General features: G+C 60.2%; 1 protein-coding gene across 1 annotated transcript in view; it reads left to right on the forward strand.

Moving 5' to 3' along the window:
* Positions 1-23,441, forward strand: part of vars2 (valyl-tRNA synthetase 2, mitochondrial) — a 102,285-nt gene that overhangs the window by 66,312 nt on the left and 12,532 nt on the right. Inside the window, 1 exon segment of the mRNA XM_070861375.1 lies at positions 259-370. Coding sequence (XP_070717476.1) covers positions 259-370 — 112 coding nt within the window.

Genomic DNA, 23,441 nt, shown 5'->3' on the forward strand with positions numbered 1-23,441 from the left:
GGAGCCCCAACCCCCTTACTGCCATCCTGGCTGACACCAGCACAGCCCGGGGTCTGAACCCTGCTCTCTCCAGCCTGTGTGCCTCAGTACCACACCAGGCGGTGCAGTTCCTGAATCAGCAGAGCGTCAGTCAGCGGGAGTGGGGGGGGGGCGATCTGGTTACCCCGATGGCGGAAGGAACCCACTGCGGAGTCAGTGAGTGTATCAGGGTGATGTTTGGCGGCGAAGGGTTAACCGCGCTGATCTTTGTTTTTGCAGCCGGACTGGACTTGTCCACAGGAAGAGTCAGACTTCCTGTTCGTGCAGGAAGTGGTCCGGGTGGTGAGAACGGTGCGCGCCGATTACCAACTCACCAAAGCGAGACCGGAACGTGAGTACCAGGGAAAACTGTCCCCACATTGTATACACGCCAATAAACACCCGGAGCACTGGGCGATAAACGCCCGGGGCACTGGGCGATAAACGCCCGGGGCACTGGGAGATAAACACCCGGGCACTGGGAGATAAACACCCGGGCACGGGCAGATAAACACCCGGGCACTGGCAGATAAACACCCGGGCACTGGAAAACACTGGGAGATAAACACCCGGGCACTGGGATGCACTGGGAGATAAACACCCGGGGAACTGGGAGATAAACGCCCGGGTCACTGGGAGATAAACACCCGGGCACTGGCAGATAAACACCCGTGCACTGGTAAACACTGGGAGATAAACACCCGTGCACTGGTAAACACTGGGAGATAAACACCCGGGCACTGGGATGTACTGGGAGATAAACACCAGGAGCACTAGGAGATAAACACCCGGGACACTGGGAGATAAACACCCGGGCACTAGGAGATAAAAAAACACCCGGGACACTGGGAGATAAACACACGGGCACTGAGAGATAAACATCCGGGAGACTGGGATGTACTGGGCGATAAACACCCGGGTCACTGGGCGACAAACATCCGGGTCACTGGGCGACAAACACCCGGGTCACTGGGCGCTAAACACCCGGGTCACTGGGCGCTAAACACCCGGGGCACTGGGCGCTAAACACCCGGGGCACTGGGCGCTAAACACCCGGGGCACTGGGCGCTAAACACCCGGGGCACTGGGCGCTAAACACCCGGGGCACTGGGCGCTAAACACCCGGGGCACTGGGCGAGAAACACCCGGGGCACTGGGCGAGAAACACCCGGGGCACTGGGCGAGAAACACCCGGGGCACTGGGCGAGAAACACCCGGGGCACTGGGCGAGAAACACCCGGGGCACTGGGCGAGAAACACCCGGGGCACTGGGCGAGAAACACCCGGGGCACTGGGCGAGAAACACCCGGGGCACTGGGCGAGAAACACCCGGGGCACTGGGCGAGGAACACCCGGGGCACTGGGCGAGGAACACCCGGGGCACTGGGCGAGAAACACCCGCGGCACTGGGCGAGAAACACCCGGGGCACTGGGCAAGAAACACCCGGGACACTGGGAGATAAACACCCGGGGGCACTGGGAGAGAAACACCCGGGGGCACTGGGGGATAAACACCCGGGACACTGGGAGATAAACACCCGGGACACTGGGAGATAAACACCCGGGGGCACTGGGAGAGAAACACCCGGGGGCACTGGGCGAGAAACACCCGGGGCACTGGGCGAGAAACACCCGGTGGCACTGGGCGAGAAACACCCGGGGCACTGGGCGAGAAACACCCGGGACACTGGGAGATAAACACCCGGGGGCACTGGGAGAGAAACACCCGGGGGCACTGGGAGAGAAACACCCGGGGCACTGGGAGAGAAACACCCGGTGGCACTGGGCGAGAAACACCCGGTGGCACTGGGAGAGAAACACCCGGGGGCACTGGGCGAGAAACACCCGGGGGCACTGGGCGAGAAACACCCGGGGGCACTGGGAGAGAAACACCCGGGGCACTGGGAGAGAAACACCCGGTGGCACTGGGCGAGAAACACCCGGTGGCACTGGGCGAGAAACACCCGGGGCACTGGGCGAGAAACACCCGGGGCACTGGGCGAGAAACACCCGGGGGCACTGGGCGAGAAACACCCGGGGGCACTGGGAGAGAAACACCCGGGGGCACTGGGAGAGAAACACCCGGGGGCACTGGGAGAGAAACACCCGGGGGCACTGGGCGAGAAACACCCGGGACACTGGGAGATAAACACCCGGGGGCACTGGGCGAGAAACACCCGGGGGCACTGGGCGAGAAACACCCGGGGCACTGGGCGACAAACACCCGGGTCACGGGGCGCTAAACACCCGGGTCACTGGGCGACAAACACCCGGGTCACTAGGCGACAAACACCCGGGTCACTGGGAGCTAAACACCCGGGTCACTGGGCGCTAAACACCCGGGTCACTGGGCGCTAAACACCCGGGTCACTGGGAGCTAAACACCCGGGTCACTGGGCGCTAAACACCCGGGTCACTGGGCGCTAAACACCCGGGTCACTGGGCGCTAAACACCCGGGTCACTGGGCGCTAAACACCCGGGTCACTGGGCGCTAAACACCCGGGTCACTGGGCGCTAAACACCCGGGTCACTGGGCGCTAAACACCCGGGTCACTGGGCGCTAAACACCCGGGTCACTGGGCGCTAAACACCCGGGTCACTGGGCGCTAAACACCCGGGTCACTGGGCGCTAAACACCCGGGTCACTGGGCGATAAACGCCCGGGGCACTGGGCGAGAAACACCCGGGCACTGGGAGATAAACACCCGGGCACTGGGAAACACCTGGAGATAAACACCCGTGCACTGGTAAACACTGGGAGATAAACACCCGGGCACTGGGCGAGAAACACCCGGGGCACTGGGCGATAAACACCCGGGGGCACTGGGACAGAAACACCCGGGGCACTGGGAGAGAGACACCCGGGACACAAATACACTGGCAGATAAACACCCTGGCACTGGGAAACACTGGGAGATAAACACCCGGGCACTGGGGTGCACTGGGAGATAAACACCCGGGGCACTGGGAGATAAACACCCGGGGCACTGGGAGATAAACACCCGGGGCACTGGGAGATAAACACCCGGGGCACTGGGAGATAAACACCCGGGGCACTGGCAGATAAACACCCGGGCGATAAACACCCGAGCACTGGGATGCACTGGGAGATAAATACCCTGGGAACTGGGAGATAAACACCCGGGGCACTGGCCGATAAACGCCCGGGGCACTGGCCGATAAACGCCCGGGGCACTGGCCGATAAACGCCCGGGGCACTGGGCGATAAACGCCCGAGGCACTGGGCGATAAACGCCCGGAGCACTGGGAGAGAAACACCCGGGCACTGGGAGATAAACACCCGTGCACTGGTAAACACTGGGAGATAAACACCCGTGCACTGGTAAACACTGGGAGATAAACACCCGGGACACTGGGAGATAAACACCCGGACACGGAGATAAACACCCGGGCACTGGGAGATAAAAACACCCGGGGCACTGGGAGCGAATCACCCGGGGCACTGGGAGCGAATCACCCGGGGCACTGGGAGCGAAACACCCGGGGAACTGGGAGCGAAACACCCGGGGCACTGGGAGCGAAACACCCGGGGCACTGGCAGATAAACACCCGGGCACTGGCAGATAAACACCTGTGCATGGGAAACACTGGGAGATAAATACCCGGGCACTGGGAGATAAACGCCCGGAGCACTGGCAGGGAAACACCCGGGGCACTGGGAGCGAAACACCCGGGGCACTGGGAGCGAAACACCCGGGGCACTGGCAGATAAACACCCGGGTCACTGGGCGATAAACGCCCGGGGCACTGGGCGAGAAGCACCCGGAGCACTGGGAGAGAAACACCCGGGCACTGGGAGGTAAACACCCGGGCACTGGGAAACACCTGGAGATAAACACCCGTGCACTGGTAAACACTGGGAGATAAACACCCGGGCACTGGGATGTACTGGGAGATAAACACCAGGAGCACTGGGAGATAAATACCCGGGCACTGGGAGATAAACAACCGGAGCACTAGGAGATAAACACCCGGGTCACTGGGCGCTAAACACCCGGGTCACTGGGCGCTAAACACCCGGGTCACTGGGCGAGAAACACCCGGGGCACTGGGCGAGAAACACCCGGGGCACTGGGCGATAAACACCCGGGGGCACTGGGACAGAAACACCCGGGGCACTGGGAGAGAGACACCCGGGACACAAATACACTGGCAGATAAACACCCTGGCACTGGGAAACACTGGGAGATAAACACCCGGGCACTGGGATGCACTGGGAGATAAACATCCGGGGCACTGGGAGATAAACACCCGGGGCACTGGGAGATAAACGCCCGGTGCACCGGGCGATAAACGCCCGGGGCACCGGGCGATAAACGCCCGGGGCACTGGGCGATAAACGCCCGTGGCACTGGGCGATAAACGCCCGGACACTGGCAGAAAAACACCCGGGCACTGGCAGATAAACACCCGGGCACTGGGAAACACTGGGAGATAAACACCCGAGCACTGGGATGCACTGGGAGATAAACACGCGGGACACTGGTAGATAAACGCCCGGGGCACTGGCCGATAAACGCCCGGGGCACTGGGCGATAAACGCCCGGGGCACTGGCCGATAAACGCCCGGGGCACTGGGCGATAAACGCCCGGGGCACTGGGCGATAAACGCCCGGAGCACTGGGAGAGAAACACCCGGGCACTGGGAGATAAACACCCGTGCACTGGTAAACACTGGGAGATAAACAACCGTGCACTGGTAAACACTGGGAGATAAACACCCGGGTACTGGGAGATAAACACCAGGAGCACTGGGAGATAAACACCAGGAGCACTGGGAGATAAACACCCGGGACACTGGGAGATAAACACACGGGCACGGAGATAAACACCCGGGCACTGGGAGATAAAAAAACACCCGGGGCACTGGGAGCGAATCACCCGGGGCACTGGGAGCGAATCACCCGGGGCACTGGGAGCGAAACACCCGGGGCACTGGGAGCGAAACACCCGGGGCACTGGGAGCGAAACACCCGGGGCACTGGGAGCGAAACACCCGGGGCACTGGGAGCGAAACACCCGGGGCACTGGGAGCGAAACACCCGGGGCACTGGGAGCGAAACACCCGGGGCACTGGCAGATAAACACCCGGGCACTGGCAGATAAACACCCGGGCACTGGCAGATAAACACCTGTGCACTGGGAAATACTGGGAGATAAACACCCGGGTACTGGAAGATAAATACCCGGGCACTGGGAGATAAACGCCCGGGGCACTGGCAGTGAAACACCCGGGGCACTGGGAGCGAAACACCCGGGGCACTGGGAGCGAAACACCCGGGGCACTGGCAGATAAACACCGGGCACTGGCATATAAACACCCGGGCACTGGCAGATAAACACCTGTGCACTGGGAAATACTGGGAGATAAACACCCGGGCACTGGGAGATAAATACCCGGGCACTGGGAGATAAACGCCCGGAGCACTGGCAGGGAAACACCCGGGGCACTGGGAGCGAAACACCCGGGGCACTGGGAGCGAAACACCCGGGGCACTGGGAGCGAAACACCCGGGGCACTGGGAGCGAAACACCCGGGGCACTGGGAGCGAAACACCCGGGGCACTGGCAGATAAACACCCGGGCACTGGCAGATAAACACCCGGGCACTGGCAGATAAACACCTGTGCACTAGGAAACACTGGGAGATAAACACCCGGGTACTGGGAGATAAACACCAGGAGCACTGGGAGATAAAAAAAAAACACCAGGGACACTGGGAGCGAATCACCCGGGGCACTGGGAGCGAATCACCCGGGGCACTGGGAGCAAAACACCCGGGGCACTGGGAGCGAAACACCCGGGGCACTGGGAGCGAAACACCCGGGGCACTGGCAGATAAACACCCGGGCACTGGCAGATAAACACCTGGGCACTGGCAGATAAACACCCGGGCACTGGCAGATAAACACCTGTGCACTGGGAAACACTGGGAGATAAATACCCGGGCACTGGGAGATAAATACCCGGGCACTGGCAGGGAAACGCCCGGAGCACTGGCAGGGAAACACCCGGGGCACTGGGAGCGAAACACCCGGGGCACTGGGAGCGAAACACTCGGGGCACTGGCAGATAAACACCCGGGCACTGGCAGATAAACACCCGGGCACTGGCAGATAAACACCTGTGCACTGGGAGATAAACACCCAGGCACTGGGAGATAAATACCCGGGCACTTGGAGATAAACGCCCGGAGCACTGGCAGGGAAACACCCGGGGCACTGGGAGCGACACACCCGGGGCACTGGGAGCGAAACACCCGGGGCACTGGGAGCGAAACACCCGGGGCACTGGGAGCGAAACACCCGGGGCACTGGCAGATAACACCCGGACACTGGCAGATAAACACCCGGGCACTGGCAGATAAACACCCGGGCACTGGCAGATAAACACCCGTGACACTGGGAGATAAACCTGGGCACTGGGAGATAAACACCCGGGCACTGGGAAACACTCAGATAAACACCCGTAACACTGGGAGATAAACACCCGGGCACTCGGAGACACTGGGAGATGAACACTCAGGCACTGGGAGAGAAACACCCGGGGCGCTGGGCGATAAACACCCGGGGCGCTGGGCGATAAACACCCGGGGCGCTGGGCGATAAACACCCGGGGGCACTGGGACAGAAATACCCGGGGCACTGGGAGAGAGACACCCGGGACACATATACACTGGCAGATAAACACCCTGGCACTGGGAAACACTGGGAGATAAACACCCGGGCACTGGGATGCACTCTGAGATAAGCACCCGGAGCACTGCGCGATAAGCACCCGGAGCACTGGGAGATAAACATCGAGACCCTGAGAGATAAATACCTGGGCACTGGGAAACACGGAGATAAATACCCGGGCACTGGGAGATAAACACCCGGGCACTGGGATGTACTGGGAGATAAACATCCGGGGCACTGGGAGATAAACACCCGGGACACTGGGAGATAAACACCCGGAGCACTGGGAGGGAAACACCCGGGGCACTAGGAGGGAAACACCCGGGGCACTGGGAGGGAAACACCCGGGGCACTGGGAGCGAAGCACCCGGGGCACTGGGAGCGAAACACCCGGGGCACTGGGAGCGAAACACACGGGGCACTGGGAGAGAAACACCCGGGGCACTGGGAGATAAATACCCAGGGGCACTGGGATGTACTGGGAGATAAACACCCGGAGCACTGGCAGATAAACACCCGTGCACTGGTAAACACTGGGAGATAAACACCCGTGCACTGGTAAACACTGGGAGATAAACACCCGGGTACTGGGAGATAAACACCAGGAGCACTAGGAGATAAACACCCGGGACACTGGGAGATAAACACCCGGACACTGGGAGATAAACACCCGGGCACTGGGAGCTAAAAAAAAAACACCCGGGACACTGGGAGCGAAACACCCGGGGCACTGGGAGCGAAACACCCGGGGCACTGGGAGCGAAACACCCGGGGCACTGGGAGCGAAACACCCGGGGCACTGGGAGATAAACACCCGGGCACTGGGAGCTAAAAAAAACACCCGGAGCACTGGGAGCGAAACACCCGGGGCACTGGGAGCGAAACACCCGGGGCACTGGGAGCGAAACACCCGGGGCACTGGGAGCGAAACACCCGGGGCACTGGGAGCGAAACACCCGGGGCACTGGGAGCGAAACACCCGGGCACTGGCAGATAAACACCTGTGCACGGGGAAACACTGGGAGATAAACACCCGGGCACTGGGAGATAAATACCCGGGCACTGGGAGATAAACGCCCGGAGCACTGGCAGGGAAACACCCGGGGCACTGGGAGCGAAACACCCGGGGCACTGGGAGCGAAACACCCGGGGCACTGGCAGATAAACACCCGGGCACTGGCAGATAAACACCCGGGCACTGGCAGATAAACACCTGTGCACTGGGAAATACTGGGAGATAAACACCCGGGCACTGGGAGATAAATACCCGGGCACTGGGAGATAAACGCCCGGAGCACTGGCAGGGAAACACCCGGGGCACTGGGAGCGAAACACCCGGGGCACTGGGAGCGAAACACCCGGGGCACTGGGAGCGAAACACCCGGGGCACTGGGAGCGAAACACCCGGGGCACTGGGAGCGAAACACCCGGGGCACTGGCAGATAAACACCCGGGCACTGGCAGATAAACACCCGGGCACTGGCAGATAAACACCCGTGACACTGGGAAACACTGGGAGATAAACCTGGGCACTGGGAAACACTGGGAGATAAACACCCGGGCACTGGGAAACACTCAGATAAACACCCGTAACACTGGGAGATAAACACCCGGGCACTCGGAGACACTGGGAGATGAACACTCAGGCACTGGGCGATAAACACCCGGGGCGCTGGGCGATAAACACCCGGGGCGCTGGGCGATAAACACCCGGGGCGCTGGGCGATAAACACCCGGGGGCACTGGGACAGAAACACCCGGGGCACTGGGAGAGAGACACCCGGGACACATATACACTGGCAGATAAACACCCTGGCACTGGGAAACACTGGGAGATAAACACCCGGGCACTGGGATGCACTCTGAGATAAGCACCCGGAGCACTGCGAGATAAGCACCCGGAGCACTGGGAGATAAACATCGAGACCCTGAGAGATAAATACCTGGGCACTGGGAAACACGGAGATAAATACCCGGGCACTGGGAGATAAACACCCGGGCACTGGGATGTACTGGGAGATAAACATCCGGGGCACTGGGAGATAAACACCCGGGACACTGGGAGATAAACACCCGGAGCACTGGGAGGGAAACACCCGGGGCACTAGGAGGGAAACACCCGGGGCACTGGGAGGGAAACACCCGGGGCACTGGAAGCGAAACACCCGGGGCACTGGGAGCGAAGCACCCGGGGCACTGGGAGCGAGACACCCGGGGCACTGGGAGCGAAACACCCGGGGCACTGGGAGCGAAACACCCGGGGCACTGGGAGATAAACACCCGGGGCACTGGGAGCGAAACACCCGGGGCACTGGCAGATAAACACCCGGGGCACTGGCAGATAAACACCCGGGCACTGGGAGCGAAACACCCGGGGCACTGGGAGATAAATACCCAGGGGCACTGGGAGATAAACACCCGGAGCACTGGCAGATAAACACCCGGGCACTGGGAGATAAAAACCTGTGCACTGGGGTGTACTGGGAGATAAACACCCGGGCGCACTGGGAGATAAACACCCGGGGGCACTGGGAGAGAAACACCCGGGGCACTGGGAGAGAAACACCTGGAGGCACTGGGAGAGAAACACCCGGGGCACTGGGAGAGAAACACCCGGGGGCACTGGGAGAGAAACACCCGGGACACAAATACACTGGGAGATAAACACCCGGGCACTGGGATATACTGGGAGATAAACACCCGGAGCACTGGGAGATAAACACCTGGAGCACTGGGAGATAAACACCCGGACACTGGGAGATAAACACCCGGGACACTGGGAGATAAACATCCGGGACACTCGGAGATAAACACTGGGAGATAAATACCCGGGCACTGGAAAACACGGAGATTAGAACATAAGGACATAAGAATTAGGAACATGAGTAGGCCACCTAGTCCCTCGAGCCTGCTCCGCCATTCAACAAGATCATGGCTGATCTGGCTGTGGACTCAGCTCCACTTACCCGCCCGCTCCCCGTAACCCTTAATTCCCTTATTGGTTAAAAATCTATCTATCTGTGACTTGAAAACATTCAATGAGCTATCCTCAACTGCTTCCTTGGGCAGAGAATTCCACAGATTCACAACCCTCTGGGAGAAGAAATTCCTTCTCAACTTGGTTTTAAATTGGCTCCCCCATATTTTGAGGCTGTGCCCCCTAGTTCTAGTCTCCCCGACCAGTGGAAACAACCTCTCTGCCTCTATCTTGTCTATCCCTTTCATTATTTTAAATGTTTCTATAAGATCACCCCTCATCCTTCTGAACTCCAACGAGTAAAGACCCAGTCTACTCAATCTATCATCATAAGCACCCGGGGCACTGGGCGAGAAGCACCCGGGGCACTGGGAGCGAAACACCCGGGTCACGGAGTTAAACACACGGGCACTGGGTTACAATGGAAGATAAACACCCGGGCACTGGGAGACACTGAGAGAAACACCCGGGGCACTGGGAGATAAACACACGGGACACTGGGGGATAAATACCCAGGACACTGGGAGATAAACACCCGGGTCACTGGGAGATAAACACCCGGGACACTGGCAGATAAACACCCGGGTCGCTGGGCGATAAACACCCGGGTCGCTGGGCGATAAACGCTCGGGTCGCTGGGCGATAAACGCCCGGGTCGCTGGGCGATAAACACCCGGGTCGCTGGGCGATAAACGCTCGGGTCGCTGGGCGATAAACGCCCGGGTCGCTGGGCGATAAACACCCGGGTCACTGGGCGATAAACACTCGAGACACTGGGAGACAAACACCCGTGGCACTGGGAGGTAAACTCCCGGGACACGGAGGTAGACACTTGGGACACTGGGAGATAAACATTCGGGCACTGGGAGATAAATGCCCGGGCACTGGGGTGGAGATAATCACCCAGGGCAGTGGGAGATAAACATCCGGGGCAGTGGGAGATAAACACCCGGGACACTGGGAGATAAACACTCGGGACACTGGGAGATAAACACTCGGGACACTGGGAGACAAACACCCGTGGCACTGGGAGGTAAACACCCGGGACACTAGGAAATAAACATTCGGGCACTGGGAGATAATCGGAGATAAATGACCGGGTACTGGGGTGGAGATAATCACCCGGGCACTGGAAGATAAATACCCAGGCACTGGGAGACAGTGGAAGATAAACACCCGGGGCACTGGGAGATAAACACCCGGGGCACTGGGAGATAAACACCCGGGGCACTGGGAGATAAACACCCGGGGCACTGGGAGATAAACACCCGGGGCACTGGGAGATAAACACCGGGGCACTGGGAGACAAACACCCCTGGCACTGGGAGATAAACATCTGGGGCACAGGGAAGCACGGAGATAAACACCCGGCCACTGAGATAAACACCCGTGACACTGGGAGATAAACCTGGGCACTGGGAGATAAACACCCGGGGCACTGGGAGATAAACACCCGGGGCACTGGGAGATAAACACCGGGGCACTGGGAGACAAACACCCCTGGCACTGGGAGATAAACATCTGGGGCACAGGGCAGCACGGAGATAAACGCCCGGCCACTGAGATAAACACCCGTGACACTGGGCGATAAACCTGGGCACTGGGAGATAAACACCCAGGCACTGGGAAACACTGAGATAAACACCCGTAACACTGAGATAAACACCCAGGCACTCGGAGACACTGGGAGATGAACACTCAGGCACTGGGAGAGAAACACCCCGGTCACTGGGAGAGAAACACCCATGTCACTGGGAGATAAACACCCGGGGCACTGGGAGATAAACACCCGGGGCACTGGGAGATAAACACCCGGGGCACTGGGAGATAAACACCGGGGCACTGGGAGATAAACACCCCTGGCACTGGGAGATAAACATCTGGGGCACAGGGCAGCACGGAGATAAACACCCGGCGACTGAGATAAACACCCGTGACACTGGGCGATAAACCTGGGCACTGGGAGATAAACACCCGGGCACTGGGAAACACTGAGATAAACACCCGTAACACTGAGATAAACACCCAGGCACTCGGAGACACTGGGAGATGAACACTCAGGCACTGGGAGAGAAACACCCCGGTCACTGGGAGAGAAACACCCATGTCACTGGGAGATAAACACCCGGGGCACTGGGAGATAAACACCCGGGGCACTGGGCGATAAACACCCGGGGCACTGGGCGAGAAGCACCCGGGGCACTGGGCGATAAACACCCGGGGCACTGGGCGAGAAGCAACCGGGGCACTGGGAGAGAAACACCCGCGGCACTGGGGGAGAAACAGCCGGGACGCTGGGAGATAATCGGAGATAAATGCCTGGGCACTGGGGTGGAGATAAACACCCGGGGCAGTGTGAGAGAAACACCCGGGCACTGGGGGATAAACACCCGGGGCACTGGGAGATAAGGACCCGGGGCACTGGGAGATAAGGACCCGGGGCACTGGGAGATAAGGACCCGGGGCACTGGGAGATAAGGACCCGGGGCACTGGGAGATAAGGACCCGGGGCACTGGGAGATAAGGACCCGGGGCACTGGGAGAGAAACACCCCGGGCACTGGGAGAGAAACACCCGGGGCACTGGGAGAGAAACACCCGGGTCACTGGGCGATAAACACCCGGGGCACTGGGGGATAAACACCCGGGGCACTGGGAGAGAAACACCCGGGGCACTGGGAGAGAAACACCCGGGGGCACTGGGAGAGAAACACCCGGGGGCACTGGGAGAGAAACACCCGGGGGCACTGGGGGATAAACACCCGGGGGCACTGGGAGAGAAACACCCGGGGGCACTGGGAGAGAAACACCCGGGGGCACTGGGGGATAAACACCCGGGGGCACTGGGGGATAAACACCCGGGGGCACTGGGAGAGAAACACCCGGGGGCACTGGGAGAGAAACACCCGGGGGCACTGGGAGAGAAACACCCGGGGGCACTGGGAGAGAAACACCCGGGGGCACTGGGAGAGAAACACCCGGGGGCACTGGGAGAGAAACACCCGGGGGCACTGGGAGAGAAACACCCGGGGGCACTGGGAGAGAAACACCCGGGGGCACTGGGAGAGAAACACCCGGGGGCACTGGGAGAGAAACACCCGGGGGCACTGGGAGAGAAACACCCGGGGGCACTGGGAGAGAAACACCCGGGGGCACTGGGAGAGAAACACCCGGGGGCACTGGGAGAGAAACACCCGGTGGCACTGGGAGAGAAACACCCGGGCCACTGGGAGATAAACACTCAGGACACTGGGAAAGACGGAGATAAACACCCGGGGCACTGGGAGTGAAACACCCGGGGCACTGGGAATGAAACACCCGGGGCACTGGGAGTTAAACACCCGGGACACGGAGATAAACACCTGGGCATTGGGAGACACTGGGCGATAAACACCCGGGTCACTGGGCGATAAACACCCGGGTCACTGTGCGATAAACACCTGGGTCACTGGGAGGTAAACACTCGAGACACTGGGAGATAAACACCCAGGGCACTGGAAGCTAAACACCCATGGCACTGGGAGACACTGGGCGATAAACACCCGGGACACAGGGCGATAAACACCCGGGACACTGGAAGGTAAACACTTGGGACACTGGGAGATAAACATTCGGGCACTGGGAGATAATCGGAGATAAATGCCCGGGCACTGGGGTGGAGAGAAACACCCGGGGCACTGGGAAACACAGAGATAAACACCCGTAACACTGGGAGATAAACACCCGGGCACTCGGAGACACTGTGAGAGGAATACTCAGGCACTGGGAGAGAAACACCCGGGTCACTGGGAGAGAAACACCCGGGGCACTGGGAGAGAAACACCCGGGACACTGGGAGAGAAACACCCGGGGCACTGGGAGAGAAACACCCGGGGCACTGGGAGATAATCGGAGATAAATGCCTGGGCACTGGGGTGGAGAGAAACACCCGGGGCACTGGGGGATAAACACCCGGGGCACTCGGGGATAAACACCCGGGGCACTGGGGGATAAACACCAGGGGCACTGGGGGATAAACACCAGGGGCACTGGGAGAGAAACACCCGGGATACTGGGGGATTAACACCCAGGACACTGGGAAAGACGGAGATAAACACCCGGGACACGGAGATAAACACCCGGGACACTGGGAGTTAAACACCCAGGCACTGGGAGGCAATGGAAGATAAACACCCGGGCACTGGGAGACACAGAGAAACACCCCGGGGCACTGGGAGATAAACACACGGGCACTGGGAGATAAACAGCCGGGTCACTGGGCGATAAACACCCAGGACACTGGGCGATAAACACCCGGGTCACTGGACGATAAACACCCGGGTCACTGGGCGATAAACACCCGGGACACTCTGAGATAAACACCCGCGACACTGGGAGATAAACACTCGGGACACTGGGAGATAAACACCCGGGACACTGGGAGACAAACACCCGTGGCACGGGGAGACACTGGGCGATAAACACCCGAGACACTGGGAGGTAAACACCTAGGACACTGGGAGGTAAACACTCGGGACACTGGGAGACAAACACCCGTGGCACGGGGAGACACTGGGCGATAAACACCCGGGACACTGGGAGGTAAACACCCGGGACACTGGGAGGTAAACATTCGGGCACTGGGAGATAAATGCCCGGGCACTGGGGTGGAGATAATCACCCAGGGCAGTGGGAGATAAACATCCGGGGCAGTGGGAGATAAACACCCGGGACACTGGGAGATAAACACTCGGGACACTGGGAGATAAACACTCGGGACACTGGGAGACAAACACCCGTGGCACTGGGAGGTAAACACCCGGGACACTAGGAAATAAACATTCGGGCACTGGGAGATAATCGGAGATAAATGACCGGGTACTGGGGTGGAGATAATCACCCGGGCACTGGAAGATAAATACCCAGGCACTGGGAGACAGTGGAAGATAAACACCCGGGGCACTGGGAGATAAACACCCGGGGCACTGGGAGATAAACACCCGGGGCACTGGGAGATAAACACCCGGGGCACTGGGAGATAAACACCCGGGGCACTGGGAGATAAACACCGGGGCACTGGGAGACAAACACCCCTGGCACTGGGAGATAAACATCTGGGGCACAGGGAAGCACGGAGATAAACACCCGGCCACTGAGATAAACACCCGTGACACTGGGAGATAAACCTGGGCACTGGGAGATAAACACCCGGGGCACTGGGAGATAAACACCCGGGGCACTGGGAGATAAACACCGGGGCACTGGGAGACAAACACCCCTGGCACTGGGAGATAAACATCTGGGGCACAGGGCAGCACGGAGATAAACGCCCGGCCACTGAGATAAACACCCGTGACACTGGGCGATAAACCTGGGCACTGGGAGATAAACACCCAGGCACTGGGAAACACTGAGATAAACACCCGTAACACTGAGATAAACACCCAGGCACTCGGAGACACTGGGAGATGAACACTCAGGCACTGGGAGAGAAACACCCCGGTCACTGGGAGAGAAACACCCATGTCACTGGGAGATAAACACCCGGGGCACTGGGAGATAAACACCCGGGGCACTGGGAGATAAACACCCGGGGCACTGGGAGATAAACACCGGGGCACTGGGAGATAAACACCCCTGGCACTGGGAGATAAACATCTGGGGCACAGGGCAGCACGGAGATAAACACCCGGCGACTGAGATAAACACCCGTGACACTGGGCGATAAACTTGGGCACTGGGAGATAAACACCCGGGCACTGGGAAACACTGAGATAAACACCCGTAACACTGAGATAAACACCCAGGCACTCGGAGACACTGGGAGATGAACACTCAGGCACTGGGAGAGAAACACCCCGGTCACTGGGAGAGAAACACCCATGTCACTGGGAGATAAACACCCGGGGCACTGGGAGATAAACACCCGGGGCACTGGGCGATAAACACCCGGGGCACTGGGCGAGAAGCACCCGGGGCACTGGGCGATAAACACCCGGGGCACTGGGCGAGAAGCAACCGGGGCACTGGGAGAGAAACACCCGCGGCACTGGGGGAGAAACAGCCGGGACGCTGGGAGATAATCGGAGATAAATGCCTGGGCACTGGGGTGGAGATAAACACCCGGGGCAGTGTGAGAGAAACACCCGGGCACTGGGGGATAAACACCCGGGGCACTGGGAGATAAGGACCCGGGGCACTGGGAGATAAGGACCCGGGGCACTGGGAGATAAGGACCCGGGGCACTGGGAGATAAGGACCCGGGGCACTGGGAGATAAGGACCCGGGGCACTGGGAGATAAGGACCCGGGGCACTGGGAGAGAAACACCCCGGGCACTGGGAGAGAAACACCCGGGGCACTGGGAGAGAAACACCCGGGTCACTGGGCGATAAACACCCGGGGCACTGGGGGATAAACACCCGGGGCACTGGGAGAGAAACACCCGGGGCACTGGGAGAGAAACACCCGGGGGCACTGGGAGAGAAACACCCGGGGGCACTGGGAGAGAAACACCCGGGGGCACTGGGGGATAAACACCCGGGGGCACTGGGAGAGAAACACCCGGGGGCACTGGGAGAGAAACACCCGGGGGCACTGGGGGATAAACACCCGGGGGCACTGGGGGATAAACACCCGGGGGCACTGGGAGAGAAACACCCGGGGGCACTGGGAGAGAAACACCCGGGGGCACTGGGAGAGAAACACCCGGGGGCACTGGGAGAGAAACACCCGGGGGCACTGGGAGAGAAACACCCGGGGGCACTGGGAGAGAAACACCCGGGGGCACTGGGAGAGAAACACCCGGGGGCACTGGGAGAGAAACACCCGGGGGCACTGGGAGAGAAACACCCGGGGGCACTGGGAGAGAAACACCCGGGGGCACTGGGAGAGAAACACCCGGGGGCACTGGGAGAGAAACACCCGGTGGCACTGGGAGAGAAACACCCGGGCCACTGGGAGATAAACACTCAGGACACTGGGAAAGACGGAGATAAACACCCGGGGCACTGGGAGTGAAACACCCGGGGCACTGGGAATGAAACACCCGGGGCACTGGGAGTTAAACACCCGGGACACGGAGATAAACACCTGGGCATTGGGAGACACTGGGCGATAAACACCCGGGTCACTGGGCGATAAACACCCGGGTCACTGTGCGATAAACACCTGGGTCACTGGGAGGTAAACACTCGAGACACTGGGAGATAAACACCCAGGGCACTGGAAGCTAAACACCCATGGCACTGGGAGACACTGGGCGATAAACACCCGGGACACAGGGCGATAAACACCCGGGACACTGGAAGGTAAACACTTGGGACACTGGGAGATAAACATTCGGGCACTGGGAGATAATCGGAGATAAATGCCCGGGCACTGGGGTGGAGAGAAACACCCGGGGCACTGGGAAACACAGAGATAAACACCCGTAACACTGGGAGATAAACACCCGGGCACTCGGAGACACTGTGAGAGGAATACTCAGGCACTGGGAGAGAAACACCCGGGTCACTGGGAGAGAAACACCCGGGGCACTGGGAGAGAAACACCCGGGACACTGGGAGAGAAACACCCGGGGCACTGGGAGAGAAACACCCGGGGCACTGGGAGATAATCGGAGATAAATGCCTGGGCACTGGGGTGGAGAGAAACACCCGGGGCACTGGGGGATAAACACCCGGGGCACTCGGGGATAAACACCCGGGGCACTGGGGGATAAACACCAGGGGCACTGGGGGATAAACACCAGGGGCACTGGGAGAGAAACACCCGGGATACTGGGGGATTAACACCCAGGACACTGGGAAAGACGGAGATAAACACCCGGGACACGGAGATAAACACCCGGGACACTGGGAGTTAAACACCCAGGCACTGGGAGGCAATGGAAGATAAACACCCGGGCACTGGGAGACACAGAGAAACACCCCGGGGCACTGGGAGATAAACACACGGGCACTGGGAGATAAACAGCCGGGTCACTGGGCGATAAACACCCAGGACACTGGGCGATAAACACCCGGGTCACTGGACGATAAACACCCGGGTCACTGGGCGATAAACACCCGGGACACTCTGAGATAAACACCCGCGACACTGGGAGATAAACACTCGGGACACTGGGAGATAAACACCCGGGACACTGGGAGACAAACACCCGTGGCACGGGGAGACACTGGGCGATAAACACCCGAGACACTGGGAGGTAAACACCTAGGACACTGGGAGGTAAACACTCGGGACACTGGGAGACAAACACCCGTGGCACGGGGAGACACTGGGCGATAAACACCCGGGACACTGGGAGGTAAACACCCGGGACACTGGGAGGTAAACATTCGGGCACTGGGAGATAATCGGAGATAAATGACCGGGCACTGGGGTGGAGATAATCACCCGGGCACTGGAAGATAAATACCCAGGCACTGGGAGACAGTGCAAGATAAATACCCGGGCACTGGGAGACAGTGGAAGATAAACACCCGGGGCACTGGGAGATAAACACCCGGGCAACTGGGAGATAAACACCCGGAGCACTGGGAGATAAACACCCGGGGCACTGGGAGATAACCGCCCGGGGCACTGGGAGATAACCGCCCGGGGCACTGGGAGATAACCGCCCGGGGCACTGGGAGCTAAACGCCCGGGGCACTGGGAGATAAACACCCGATCACTGAGATAAACACCCGTGACACTGGGAGATAAACCTGGGCACTGGGAGATAAACACCCGGGGCACTGGGAGACAAGCACCCCTGGCACAGGGAGATAAACACCTGGGGCACTGGGAAGCACTGAGATAAACACCCGGCCACTGAGATAAGCACCCGTGACACTGGGAGATAAACCTGGGCACTGGGAGAGAAACACCCGGGTCACTGGGCGATAAACACCCGGGGCACTGGGAAGCACGGAGATAAACACCCGGGGCACTGGGAGATAAACACCGGGGCACTGGGAGATAAACACCCCTGGCACTGGGAGATAAACATCTGGGGCACAGGGCAGCACGGAGATAAACACCCGGCGACTGAGATAAACACCCGTGACACTGGGCGATAAACCTGGGCACTGGGAGATAAACACCCGGGCACTGGGAAACACTGAGATAAACACCCGTAACACTGAGATAAACACCCAGGCACTCGGAGACACTGGGAGATGAACACTCAGGCACTGGGAGAGAAACACCCCGGTCACTGGGAGAGAAACACCCATGTCACTGGGAGATAAACACCCGTGTCACTGGGAGATAAACACCCGGGGCACTGGGCGATAAACACCCGGGGCACTGGGCAAGAAGCACCCGGGGCACTGGGCGAGAAGCACCCGGGGCACTGGGCAATAAACACCCGGGGCACTGGGCGAGAAGCAACCGGGGCACTGGGAGAGAAACACCCGCGGCACTGGGGGAGAAACAGCCGGGACGCTGGGAGATAATCGGAGATAAATGCCTGGGCACTGGGGTGGAGATAAACACCCGGGGCAGTGTGAGAGAAACACCCGGGCACTGGGGGATAAACACCCGGGGCACTGGGAGATAAGGACCCGGGGCACTGGGAGATAAGGACCCGGGGCACTGGGAGATAAGGACCCGGGGCACTGGGAGATAAGGACCCGGGGCACTGGGAGATAAGGACCCGGGGCACTGGGAGATAAGGACCCGGGGCACTGGGAGAGAAACACCCCGGGCACTGGGAGAGAAACACCCGGGGCACTGGGAGAGAAACACCCGGGTCACTGGGCGATAAACACCCGGGGCACTGGGGGATAAACACCCGGGGCACTGGGAGAGAAACACCCGGGGCACTGGGAGAGAAACACCCGGGGCACTGGGAGAGAAACACCCGGGGGCACTGGGAGAGAAACACCCGGGGGCACTGGGAGAGAAACACCCAGGGGCACTGGGAGAGAAACACCCGGGGGCACTGGGAGAGAAACACCCGGGGGCACTGGGGGATAAACACCCGGGGGCACTGGGGGATAAACACCCGGGGGCACTGGGAGAGAAACACCCGGGGGCACTGGGAGAGAAACACCCGGGGGCACTGGGAGAGAAACACCCGGGGGCACTGGGAGAGAAACACCCGGGGGCACTGGGAGAGAAACACCCGGGGGCACTGGGAGAGAAACACCCGGGGGCACTGGGAGAGAAACACCCGGGGGCACTGGGAGAGAAACACCCGGGGGCACTGGGAGAGAAACACCCGGGGGCACTGGGAGAGAAACACCCGGGGGCACTGGGAGAGAAACACCCGGGGGCACTGGGAGAGAAACACCCGGTGGCACTGGGAGAGAAACACCCGGGCCACTGGGAGATAAACACTCAGGACACTGGGAAAGACGGAGATAAACACCCGGGGCACTGGGAGTGAAACACCCGGGGCACTGGGAGTGAAACACCCGGGGCACTGGGAGTGAAACACCCGGGGCACTGGGAGTTAAACACCCGGGACACGGAGATAAACACCTGGGCATTGGGAGACACTGGGCGATAAACACCCGGGTCACTGGGCGATAAACACCCGGGTCACTGGGCGATAAACACCTGGGTCACTGGGAGGTAAACACTCGAGACACTGGGAGATAAACACCCAGGGCACTGGAAGCTAAACACCCATGGCACTGGGAGACACTGGGCGATAAACACCCGGGACACAGGGCGATAAACACCCGGGACACTGGAAGGTAAACACTTGGGACACTGGGAGATAAACATTCGGGCACTGGGAGATAATCGGAGATAAATGCCCGGGCACTGGGGTGGAGAGAAACACCCGGGGCACTGGGAAACACAGAGATAAACACCCGTAACACTGGGAGATAAACACCCGGGCACTCGGAGACACTGTGAGAGGAATACTCAGGCACTGGGAGAGAAACACCCGGGTCACTGGGAGAGAAACACCCGGGGCACTGGGAGAGAAACACCCGGGGCACTGGGAGATAATCGGTGATAAATGCCTGGGCACTGGGGTGGAGAGAAACACCCGGGGCACTGGGGGATAAACACCCGGGGCACTCGGGGATAAACACCCGGGGCACTGGGGGATAAACACCAGGGGCACTGGGGGATAAACACCAGGGGCACTGGGAGAGAAACACCCGGGACACTGGGGGATTAACACCCAGGACACTGGGAAAGACGGAGATAAACACCCGGGACACGGAGATAAACACCCGGGACACTGGGAGTTAAACACCCAGGCACTGGGAGGCAATGGAAGATAAACACCCGGGCACTGGGAGACACAGAGAAACACCCCGGGGCACTGGGAGATAAACACACGGGCACTGGGAGATAAACAGCCGGGTCACTGGGCGATAAACACCCAGGACACTGGGCGATAAACACCCGGGTCACTGGACGATAAACACCCGGGTCACTGGGCGATAAACACCCGGGACACTCTGAGATAAACACCCGCGACACTGGGAGATAAACACTCGGGACACTGGGAGATAAACACCCGGGACACTGGGAGACAAACACCCGTGGCACGGGAAGACACTGGGCGATAAACACCCGAGACACTGGGAGGTAAACACCTAGGACACTGGGAGGTAAACACTCGGGACACTGGGAGACAAACACCCGTGGCACGGGGAGACACTGGGCGATAAACACCCGGGACACTGGGAGGTAAACACCCGGGACACTGGGAGGTAAACATTCGGGCACTGGGAGATAATCGGAGATAAATGACCGGGCACTGGGGTGGAGATAATCACCCGGGCACTGGAAGATAAATACCCAGGCACTGGGAGACAGTGCAAGATAAATACCCGGGCACTGGGAGACAGTGGAAGATAAACACCCGGGGCACTGGGAGATAAACACCCGGGCAACTGGGAGATAAACACCCGGAGCACTGGGAGATAAACACCCGGGGCACTGGGAGATAACCGCCCGGGGCACTGGGAGATAACCGCCCGGGGCACTGGGAGATAACCACCCGGGGCACTGAGAGCTAAACGCCCGGGGCACTGGGAGATAAACACCCGATCACTGAGATAAACACCCGTGACACTGGGAGATAAACCTGGGCACTGGGAGATAAACACCCGGGGCACTGGGAGACAAGCACCCCTGGCACAGGGAGATAAACACCTGGGGCACTGGGAAGCACTGAGATAAACACCCGGCCACTGAGATAAGCACCCGTGACACTGGGAGATAAACCTGGGCACTGGGAGAGAAACACCCGGGTCACTGGGCGATAAACACCCGGGGCACTGGGAAGCACGGAGATAAACACCCGTGACACTGGGAGATAAACCTGGGCACTGGGAGATAAACACCCGGGGCACTGGGAGATAAACACCCGGGGCACTGGGAGATAAACACCGGGGCACTGGGAGATAAACACCCCTGGCACTGGGAGATAAACATCTGGGGCACAGGGCAGCACGGAGATAAACACCCGGCGACTGAGATAAACACCCGTGACACTGGGCGATAAACCTGGGCACTGGGAGATAAACACCCGGGCACTGGGAAACACTGAGATAAACACCCGTAACACTGAGATAAACACCCAGGCACTCGGAGACACTGGGAGATGAACACTCAGGCACTGGGAGAGAAACACCCCGGTCACTGGGAGAGAAACACCCATGTCACTGGGAGATAAACACCCGGGGCACTGGGAGATAAACACCCGGGGCACTGGGCGATAAACACCCGGGGCACTGGGCGAGAAGCACCCGGGGCACTGGGCGAGAAGCACCCGGGGCACTGGGCGAGAAGCAACCGGGGCACTGGGAGAGAAACACCCGCGGCACTGGGGGAGAAACAGCCGGGACGCTGGGAGATAATCGGAGATAAATGCCTGGGCACTGGGGTGGAGATAAACACCCGGGGCAGTGTGAGAGAAACAACCGGGCACTGGGGGATAAACACCCGGGGCACTGGGAGATAAGGACCCGGGGCACTGGGAGATAAGGACCCGGGGCACTGGGAGATAAGGACCCGGGGCACTGGGAGATAAGGACCCGGGGCACTGGGAGAGAAACACCCGGGGCACTGGGAGAGAAACACCCGGGGGCACTGGGAGAGAAACACCCGGTGGCACTGGGGGATAAGCACTGGGAGATAAGGACCCGGGGCACTGGGAGATAAGGACCCGGGGCACTGGGAGATAAGGACCCGGGGCACTGGGAGATAAGGACCCGGGGCACTGGGAGAGAAACACCCGGGGCACTGGGAGAGAAACACCCGGGGGCACTGGGAGAGAAACACCCGGTGGCACTGGGGGATAAACACCCGGGGCACTGGGAGAGAAACACCCGGGGCACTGGGAGAGAAACACCCGGGTCACTGGGCGATAAACACCCGGGTCACTGGGCGATAAACACCCGGGGCACTGGGGGATAAACACCCGGGGCACTGGGAGAGAAACACCCGGGGCACTGGGAGAGAAACACCCGGGGGCACTGGGAGAGAAACACCCGGGGGCACTGGGAGAGAAACACCCGGGGGCACTGGGAGAGAAACACCCGGGGGCACTGGGAGAGAAACACCTGGGGGCACTGGGAGAGAAACACCCGGGGGCACTGGGGGATAAACACCCGGGGGCACTGGGGGATAAACACCCGGGGGCACTGGGAGAGAAACACCCGGGGGCACTGGGAGAGAAACACCCGGGGGCACTGGGAGAGAAACACCCGGGGGCACTGGGAGAGAAACACCCGGGGGCCCTGGGAGAGAAACACCCGGGGGCACTGGGAGAGAAACACCCGGTGGCACTGGGAGAGAAACACCCGG

The sequence above is a fragment of the Pristiophorus japonicus genome, chromosome 19 (genome assembly GCF_044704955.1).
Source record: "Pristiophorus japonicus isolate sPriJap1 chromosome 19, sPriJap1.hap1, whole genome shotgun sequence".
Classification (NCBI taxonomy): domain Eukaryota; kingdom Metazoa; phylum Chordata; class Chondrichthyes; family Pristiophoridae; genus Pristiophorus; species Pristiophorus japonicus.